Raw genomic sequence first — 10,539 nt, 5'->3', positions numbered from 1 at the left:
TGTAGAAAAACGTTATAAAATCGGGGCGTTAAAGCATCACCAAAACCGCAATATGTAATAATCGGCACGAAATGTAGTAAAATTATTTAACTCATTTTGCCTTGAAGGTTCTGGAACTGAATGACCCCACAGATTTTATTTTAGTTTTAAAAATTATAAACAAATTTCCTAAATTAAAGATTTATCTAAAATTGCAAGTTGTCCTTTTTCAGAAAGTCGAGTGACATTTACGGCTCTGTTTGGCTCTCCTGAAAGTAAAAATGGCTCTTTGGGTTGTAAATGTTGCTGATCTAGATCTAGGCGATTTTCTATGATTGATGGATCTACGACCTTTGCCCTTTATCAGAAAATCTTGAAGGACAACATTGGTTTGTGACCTGAAACTTGAACCCTCTCGGATGAAACAGCAGTACCGCCTAAGAAAACCTGCATAACGGCTTAAAGAAGCAAGAGCTTGAAGTGGCCTACTCAAAGTACGGATCTGAATCCGACTGAGAAGCTGTGGTATGGCCAATTAAAAGAAGTGTGCCAGGAACTGTAGATTCCTGCACAGTGCTGAAAAAGACTCACTGCCAATTACTGCAAACCCCTAAAGGCAGACGGTGCTGCCAATGGTGGCACAGCCACCAGGAAGCAATTAGATTTTCACAGAGCGCCAGGTTGGCTTGGATGCCTTTTTTTTTTTTCCTAATTAATTAAAATTGTGATTTGGGAACTGCCTTATATTCATCTGATACTTTGTGATTATCTAAAATATTCAAGAGTGACCAAAAAAAGACTTTTTCTCAGCAAAATCGTCATCGTTACATTCACCCCAATGTAAGTTAAACATGACCTCTACTAAAAGCCACAGCAGGGATTCTGCTCACCGTCGCCACCTTCAGGTGGGGTTTGTTCGGCCGACAGGGCGTGAAGCTCAGTTGCTGTATTTTGATCCACCGAAGGGCGTAGGTGGCTGGTAAACCACAGACATATGGCCGAGGGAAACCTTGTACGGCCAAAGGTCGCCGGGGGTCAAGCTAACCTTTCGACTTGCGGTTGATTTATTATCCCATAGGGTGATGCTGCCTCTCTTGGACCAAGCAGACGAGAGGTCAAAGGGTACAAAGTAACTGCCACGACTGCAAGGGGATGGAAAAGAAAATGTCTGTCTAAGAAAACGTGGATTTCCTGCAGAGTCTCTGACAGCAGTTTTCTGCGCCTTCACACCCCATGAACCTCTCCATGTTTGATCAACTTACAACCATCAGATTTAATGTATTTTACTGTGACTGTGACGTAGCTCAGCTAGACGCCTCCTTCAGAGTCCCCACAACGGCAGCAGTGCTTATTGTTTGTCACTCTTTTGCTATTTATTATTCTTACTGCTTTTTAATTAACTAAGTTTGATGTCTCATCAAACTCCTGACCTTTAGGTGGTTTTGGGAGGTTTTCTGGACAAGGTTTAGGTGTTTATAAAATACTTTAATAACATTTTAACATGAAAAACAGAAATAAGAAACAAATTTGTGTGTTTTTTTTCCTAAATAAAGTGCAATGAATGACCATTTGAGACCAAATCAAAACAATTTTTGTTAATGAATAGTTGAGGAAACATTCAAAAGGGAATCTGAAACTAAAAATTTTCATTCCATTCCAAACGTTTAATCAACTTTGTGTTGGTCTCTTCCATGTTAGAACCTCAATAAAATACATTTAACTTTGTGGTTGTTATGTGGAAAAAGTGTGGTAATGCGTAAGGGACGTGAAGACTTTTACGAGGCTCGCTCTGACCAAACACAGGAAAAGAAATATGATTTTTGACATCATGGAACCTTTTTAATTATTAATTTCTGAACTAAACTTTGTGCTTTTCAGTCATCTGCAGTGCTCACTACGTGGCATTTTAAATCTGGCACTTTGACATTTCAACGAAACTGGCCGAGTGAACTCAGAGTAATCTTCTAATGACAACGCCAACTATTTTTCAGCGAGGGGGGGTGACGGCACCACGAAGCTCCAACAACTGTCCTCTCAGGCAACTGCTGGTTATTTAGGGACGACTCCTGACCGAGTGGCTGGCATCAGCTGCTGCCCACAGTGTTTGTCACCATCCAGAGTGATACAGTACAAACACGTGTGCAAACAGGCCCACCTGTTGACACTTGTGTGTTTTCATACAGACCGGCTGGGCCTCGACTCGCCTGGGCCTCTCTGGACAGGTGGCCCCTAGGCGCCCTTCCACCCAACCCGACCCGACCCGACCGCTACGCAGTGTGACGACACACTCCAGTCCCACGGCTTCACGGCCCAGCAAAGACGACAGAACATGTGGTCTTTGAAGTGATTGCTCATCCCCAACTGCAGAGTTTCATTAATAAGCCTGGAAATATTACTGGAAATATTACTGTACTCTACATCTGTAAACGTGGTTATAAAGTCGGCCACGAGACGTTTTAAAAGTTCCCCGGTTTGGCCAACAAAGCCTGACTTTCATTGTCAGCTTCGGTTTAATTCAGGCAGGACTTCTGGACTAAAACAAGTTTAGTCTTTAATGCGTTTTGCTGATCTAAACAGAGACAACTGGTTACTTAAATGGGTTAAAACATTGGCTTATTTTTGTTTTGGAAAATGTCCACTGTTCTACTGCGAGTTGAATGTATCTTCATGATAATTCTCACTTCTCTTCGATTGTATTTCCTCTTTATTTTTTTGTTACTTTTACACTTTTCGTCCTGTGACTCTACAGTGTCGATTCTTATCAGCAAATTGTTTCTGGACTCTTTGACAAAGTTTCTCCTGGAGAATGCGTTGCTGGCGCTCTGTCAGTGTTTTCAGGCGTAGCTGTGAATGGTCTCTGGGTGCTTCACCGCTGGCATGATGCAGGACTCATGGTAACGTTTAACTTTTCTCGTCTCTGGACAGTCCTTTTTCCAGGAAACGTTAAAAATAACTCCACAAGAGCCCTCTGCTGAACATTCTTGATTCTTCTTGCAGAATCTGTCCTTGAAGATTTGATTTGTTCTGATTAGCGTTTTTTTTTCTTCTTCTTCTTCTTTCTCTCTTTTCTTTAAGTGTACCTGCCTCATGTCTGCTGCGATTCTTGAGCAAGCTCTGTCCCGGCGAGAACCCGATCGCCTCGCTGACTCTGCTTTTAGAGAATGATTGAAATCCCTGTGGCTTTCTATATAGTACCTAAATGTCTGTCCTTGAACTTCTTGGTGGATGCGATCATATTTGCACCAAGGTTCTCGCCTGTTGCGTCATTTGTTGCAAATTGATGCTGACAGTTCATGTTTCTGTGGAGGAAACCATGTTAGACAAAACACGAGTGGTTTCGGGTGTTATTCTGTTCTTCTAGCACAATGAGAAAGACAAAATTATACGAGTTGTTGTATGAGGTTTGTGTTTTGAGCTAACGCTAGTTGCGTTTCCATTACAAATGTCCACAAAACTTTGTCTATATTCCGCTAAGGTTGAAATTGTGGTGTGTTTCCTATAAATAACAAATGCAATTAAAATCACTTGTGAGTAAGTCTGTTTCCCCAATAAGGCATTAAAAAAATATGCCGCTCCATTATCCACCAACTACTTCCTGCAGGCGTCTTCTTCGTGGTTTGTGTCATTGGCATGTGACTCGTATGATGCGAAAAAAAAAGTGTTCCCACTGCAGTTTTGTGAAATAAATCGATTTTGATTTGGCCCAAAAAAACAACAACAAAAAAAAAAACACACACATCACCATAGCACAAAAACCTACTATCGAAAAACCAGAGTTTTTTTCCTGAAATTGCTGTGTTTCTATTACGCAAATTTATTTTTTGAATGTCAAACTGTGCTAAAATTTTATGGTCTGCAGAAACGCAGCTGGTAAGATTATCTAAACTACCCTAACGGGTTATATTGTGGAAATTAGGTAAGCAAGTGAATTTTAATTAACTTTATTATTTCAAACTGCCACCATAAAATCTGAGGTCAAGATTATAAATATATACTATATAACTATACAAATAATCAAAATAATCAAATAATCAAAACAACAACCAAAGCTGTTATCCAGTTTTTTGTGGAAAGAGAGAAAAGAGAAAAATAATAATTCATGCAAGTGGAAATTATTGCTCTCGTTTTAATTTGTCATGCAGTTAATTAGTTGCTTATCGACGGGTTTGTCTCTGGGTACTCCGGCTTCTTCCCACAGCCGTTGCCGTGGTAACGGACTGGTAACCTGTCCAGGCTGGATCCTGCCTCTCGCCCAGTGACCTCTGATCTTATTCCCAGATCCATGTTTCAGATTCACAGCTGAGCAGGAAGCGACCAGCCCCTTGTTCTTGTCTCGCTGTTGTTCCAGCTTCAGCTCCAGGAATGTCCTCCACTGCACTTCCCTCTTTTATTTAGAGTAAACACCAATGTGCTTCAGATAATCATATTTTGCTTTGTATTAACCTCCTGAATATTTGATAATCATACTTGTTCAGCTAGACCATGGCAGCCTGCACAAGCATATTTATAATGGGTATGTAAAGTGTTTTTTTGGATCCAGTGTCAAAAGTTTATTAGAATTGAAAGTTTATTGATCTTTGAGATCAATACTATGGTATTACCATTAAATCACTTGGTCTCAGTCACTTTTAGGGAAATTTATTGTCCAGCAACATTTGAAATAGTGTCAGACCAAGTCCAGAGAGAAGAACTCACAGAGGAACATGCAGGAAAGTCCTGAGAGAAAAAAAAACAATAAGTGAAAAGACCTGTGATTAATGTATTCAAGGTCATCTTACATCTTTTAAAAGAATTTCAGACATTTTACGGCCTTAATTTCACATACATTAATTTAAGTCTTTTTAAGGACGCATGGACACCCTGACTTAAAGAAATGTATTTCAACTTCTGAATTTAAAAAAATAAATAAAAACAAGACAGATTAATTCAGATTACTCTGGCATTTTAACACATAGAAAATAATTTTGATAATCATAACTAACCCAAATAAAGATCAAATATGATGTCAGACAGAGTGGTGATGGCAGTGGTCATCAGAAACAGAATCAGCAAACAATCTGACGTAGGAATCACAGTTATAAAGACATTAATATATACATTTTACAGGATTACGTGTGTTTTCATCAATAGTTTCTCTATGTACTTGGCTAAAGAGTATACGGAGGAAACCCAAACTAGTTCCTTCACTAGTTTGGGTGTAAAAAAAAAAAAAGTCATAGGCTGAGGCAGGCAGCTTTTCACCAGCCCCATGAAAATCAGTTCTGTTCTCGGTGGGACAAAGCAGGCAGAATCAAAGAGGCTGAGGATGATCAACGAGGCTCTGCCGTCTCACGATCCCGCAGACTTCCTCCAGACTGTACTTCCACGTCCCGCATCTGCGACACTGCGCCTCTTTATATTCTGCCTTTAAATGCTTCCTCAGATCCTCTTTTAGGTTGCACTCTTGTGCACTTCTGAGATCAAACTGTCTTTTGAAGTGGGAGTCTTTCTCTGTCTTCTCTAGAGATGAAAGGCGAACCACGGGCACGCAGAGCGCCGTCTTGCCATGGGGCCTCTCTTTCTCTCTCGCTGCCAAAATCCACTGGCTGAATGGGGGTGAGGGGACAAGAGGGACCAGAGGACCATGTCCCGATATGTCTGGACATGTGCTGAAGATGGCCCTCAAATCGTCCTTCCTCTCTCATCGGGGTGTTGCCGTCTTCCTCACGCCGCTTATTGTCACTCCTCTGCTTCATCTCGCCTTTCTCTCCAGTCAGTACTGATCTTGGGACATCCCCGGCATTTCTTGGCTTTTGAAGACGAATGTAATTGAGTCGCAACATGAGACAGATTCTCTGCTTCTCTAACTCCATAGTGAGGTTCAAAGTCTGTGCTGTGAACATGTTATCAGTCCTTATTTTTTCTCTTTTTCTTTTCACTCCCTTATGGTGGAAAGTAGGATTGATGTGTTTCTAGGGCTCAGTGATTAATCGGTAAAATCGATTAATCAAATTTTTAGGTTCTGAAGATTTAATTTTTAGAAAATGTATTTTTTTTTATTACCAGAATAAAGTTATAATATTAAGATAATGAAGTAGTGATTTTAAAACAAAATTAAAAAAGCATTTTGAGCATCTGGTTATACTTTGGTGTTGGTTTTACAAATCGTAGCCTTCCTGAAATGATGGCCTGAGCCATTTTCTGCCAAAAGATGAATCAGGCAAAGGAATCACTTTTAGCACAAAATGAGTTAAGCCATTTTTTTAAAAGAAGGTAACAAAATAATAACATACCTTATCTTTTAACATATAAGTAGCAGGACTTTTAAATGAGTATTTCAAAGAACAGCTGAAACCATCTGAGCCGGTCACACCAGACCCTGATCACGCTTTTTACCCCCCTCATTAAAGCAACTTTTTTTTCTTAATTTTAAGATATTTTTCTGGTAAAATTGCATCTTTATTCTTCTAATATTATCACTATGATCTCGTAATTTAAACAGATATTCTCATAGAAGGGATGACTGAAATAAAAGCCACTTTTTGAAAATATTCCCAGTCGTGTAATTGTTTCTTTTTTAGAAAACAAAGCAAGAAAAAACTGATTGAAAATTGAAATAGTATGAAAAAATATATTTTTGAACGATGGACTAAGTAGTGCTCCATTAGGTTCTCAAAGTTTGCGATATTGTTTTATAGCCATTTCATATTTCATTGGAATGGAAAACATTTTCAAACGAATTCACAATCAAACATTAATTTGTTTACTTTTGGTGATATTTGCCAAAATGTAAAAAAAAAAAGTTCACCAAAGTATGAATACCTTTTCCAAGCCAGAGTAACAGACGAGCTGAGAGTAACATTTTATATTGAAAAGGATTTTTATTATTTACAGCAAAGCTACAATAAAGAGGGAAATGTCTTAAATAGCATTTCAAATTATTTTTTACACATTTTGACTTCACAAGTCTGACAGCGTTTCTTGAACACATCCTGGGTTGATCTTTTCACGTCGTTATAAACACAGTGCAATAAGGCAATGTTTCTATTTACAACTCTTAGAAAACTGTACAGGAGAAGCAACGAGAGCTCTCTTCAAATCCATCTGTTTTATGTGATACGAGATAAATAACAGGTCATTTTAACCACCGCAAATATAAAAATACATACTACTGCAGAGAAAATCTTCTTCTGCTGCCCTTGTTCACCCCGCTTTTACGCGTGTGTGTGTGTGTCCATGTTTTTAGGAATGTGCACGCTATAATTACGAGAGGCCTTCCATTACAATGGCAACATAGCTGAGCTACTTTCTGTTTTCCACCACCCACACGTCTTAAAATGATGAAATACAAAACAAGAACCTTTTTTTATCATCTCAATAAAAAAAGCAACATTTTACTCAATTATGTGAGTCCAGATATTTAAAAAAAAATATATATATATATATTATTTCAGATACACTCCATCTCACAAAAAAAGTTACAAGAATTGAATTTTGATGCTGCTGGGTTTAAAATTTTATCACAATATTTTGTGGTATGATATTGATAAAATTGACTATAAGAATCTATTAATACCTTTTTAAATTCATTGATGTTTGTTGATACTTTTATAGAACAAAAAAAGTATCAAAGGTGGAGAAAAATCGTAAAAACCAACAATCCAAACGATACGGTCAGCTTTGGACAACGATACATGAAGATCCTTATCATGCTGAGGAAATTATCGCGATAAATTGATAAACGATACGATAAATGCCCTCCCCTGTGCTGGATCTGAACCATAGAACCTTTATTTCCAAAGCATCTGTGAAAAGCTTTGGAAAGAAACTTTCTTCCTTCAAGATGTTTTTAAGGTTGTCTTAAGGTTTTTAGTCTGAAATCAAGTAAGTGCCTTGCCTTTGGACCTGTCAGTGTTTTTGTGTTCAGCCTGAGGGATCCTGAGGGAAATTTGAGGGAGTGTAACCTCTCACTTTTTTGTCCCACAAGATGTTTCAATAAGTTTAAAATGGCAGTGTTAGTTTGTGCGTTGTCCCATGTCCAATGAGACGTCATCTGATTATCACATGCGACTGCCGGACAGAAAAGTCTATGAAAGCCAGATTTTAAGCACTGATTTTTTCCCTTTTAAGGCTAATTGTTTTACGCTTTTGATCAACTAATGGCCTGTTTGAGTTAACATGACGTTTTTAATACTTAACATGGTCTTATTTCTTTTGTCTATTGCTCCTTTTCCTTCTTTTTGCATTTTGATGCTCTACTTACAAGCTGGAGAGGGTCCAGCACACTGAAATGCGAGTACTTATAATTTCTTTCCCACTCTGATGCTTTTCAGGATCAGGAGTGTATCACTCTATCTGGACAAGGCCCTCAAGCTGGGCCCCTGTGACACTATATTGTACCAAAGTCCAACCATAAACATTCTACATTTTCTGCATTATTATTTCTCCCTAAAAGTAGTTTATTGTCAATGTCAGCATGGAAGTGCCTTTATTTCCCACCCAGAACTTGGGCTGAGGCAACAGTGATGCCTTGTTGCCCAAAAGCTAATTAGCCAAACGTCAACAACAAAAAGCGTGACCATTAGTCGTGGTCATTGTTAGTACTTGCTTGTGTTGCTTTCAATTTCTCTCAGAATTTGATGCAAACAAGTTTACCTTTACCTTTAAATGTGTAGTACCCTTATCAGATCTGATCTTTAACATTTTTCAAACTCAGTTGTTCAGTTTGTGTTTCTGACTTGAAGCTCAGAAACTCCCAGAAACTTCGCACCACTGATACCCAGAGCAATAGTGGGGATGTGCAAAATTAGGCTGTCATGTCATTGTTTGTCCAAAGGTTTGTGAAGTAAACATACATAAGAAAAAAAAAAGAGTTCTCAAAAATCTTCACTTCAAAATCACTTTATAAAAATCTCACCAAAAACGTAAGATTTGGACAAGAGGTGTAATCACAGCAAGAAAAACAAAACAAACCACAAAAACATTTGTTTTGCAAATACATGTGGAGTGCCTGAATCTTTTATTATTATTATTATTTTGTAAATGGATACTAAATATTTCTTGAGGTCAGCTTCTATGAAGCTATCAGTAATAATTCATTTACCTGAAGCAGAAATCCATCCCATGGCAGTGAGTTTGTAAAGTGCTGGAAGGCTAACAGCTAGCTACAGGCTAGCTGAGACTGTAATCATAGGATACGACGGCATAATTGGGATTATTAACCTTTCACACTTTTGTATAAGACAGTCACGTTTGTTGCTGAGACTCTAAGTGTTAAAACCTGTGACGCTACGCTAAAGTTATGCTAGATGACGATGCTAACTGTAACCTGGTTCACCAACTTAAACCTGGGGTGTCTAAACCTTTAAAATAATTAAATTATTAATTAGTAGTAATTAATAATTCAGGTGTGTTTGGCAGGAAAAGCAGCAAAATTAACCACAGTCTTCTTTTGTGAAACATCCTCCTCTAAAATAGCATGGTTAGTAGGAATACCTTCAGTTTCAAGTTGCTGAAATCAGCTAAATCCGTCTGACAAGCTGTTAGCTTTCCACCGTCTCTAGGATTTCTATAAATTCACCAAAACCATATGACCTCCACCAACAGGTAAGGGAACTATTATTCTCAATAAAATAAAAAAAATCCTATTTATCCATTTAAAAACACAGGGTGCATTAAATTCATCTCCTGTGGCGGTAAGTCATCGCCATGCCAACTGCAGTCCAGGGGGGGCAAAACCAACAGGTAATCTTTCTTCCCCACTCCCCGTTTTATCCAGTTTCCACAAACAAACGCTCGTTTCAATCTGAGTCCAGTCAGGCTGGATGGATGTGTGTCTGCGGCGCGAGGCTGTTGTGTAGGTGCCGGTTGAGCCAAGATAATCAGACGGATTTGAGGAATGCCTTGGCTCGGTTGTGGGTTTACAGCTTTTTTTTTTTTTTTCCTTCGAGTGCCATTGAGAAACCAGAGCGCTTTGACTGCATTACGACTTCATTAAGGGGTTAGTTAGCTATGGAATAATATTTGGAAGGGAGGAATGCTGCTCAGTGACAGGCCACACATAAATTAACATCAGGGAGTAGTGCGCTTATGAGGCTAATGTGGTGAAATGAATTCATAGAACATGTTGCTGCCTGAGCGACCGGGTCCCGCGGTGAGGTCGCAGGAGCCGGCGGTAGTCCGGAGAATGAGGTCGGACTTTTCAGCCGGCAGAGGCTGTTTTGCCCTGGTTAGCATAAAACAGTAGCATTTTCTTTTGGGTCCAAAGCCGATGGAAAAGAAAAAAAACAAAAACAAGAGAGGACGTTGTGGAAGACTGAGACCCCTTATGCTTTGTGAGACGAAGTCCCCCTGAGGAAGGGGCGAGGCTGTTGAAGTGAAGTCCCAGTGTTTTAATTGCCCTCCGCCTGGGCGTGGTCATCGCCGCTCTGTCAGGGCGCCTCGTCGATGCTGGCGCCCATGCGCTTCTGGATGGTCACCCGGCGGATGGATGGCTTGGACGTCAGATCTGGCTTGGGTGGGAACTGCTCCGTCAGAATCCGCAGGATGGAGTCCATTTTCCGGTCCATCTGGTGAATCTGA

General features: G+C 39.4%; 1 protein-coding gene across 1 annotated transcript in view; it reads right to left on the bottom strand.

The window, feature by feature from the left end:
* Window positions 1–8,203: 8,203 nt before the first annotated feature.
* The window catches only part of kcnq1.2 (potassium voltage-gated channel, KQT-like subfamily, member 1.2), a 207,503-nt gene continuing 205,167 nt past the window's right edge, over window positions 8,204–10,539 (bottom strand). The window contains exon 19 of the mRNA XM_007546747.2: window positions 8,204–10,535. Within this exon, the coding sequence (XP_007546809.1) occupies window positions 10,389–10,535 (147 nt within the window). The 3' untranslated portion in view covers window positions 8,204–10,388. The remainder of the gene's footprint in view (window positions 10,536–10,539) is intronic.

The sequence above is a fragment of the Poecilia formosa genome, unplaced genomic scaffold (assembly GCF_000485575.1).
Source record: "Poecilia formosa unplaced genomic scaffold, Poecilia_formosa-5.1.2 Scaffold17, whole genome shotgun sequence".
Taxonomy (NCBI): domain Eukaryota; kingdom Metazoa; phylum Chordata; class Actinopteri; order Cyprinodontiformes; family Poeciliidae; genus Poecilia; species Poecilia formosa.
Note: the sequence above shows the minus strand (reverse complement) of the source record. Positions and strands in the feature narration are given on the sequence as shown.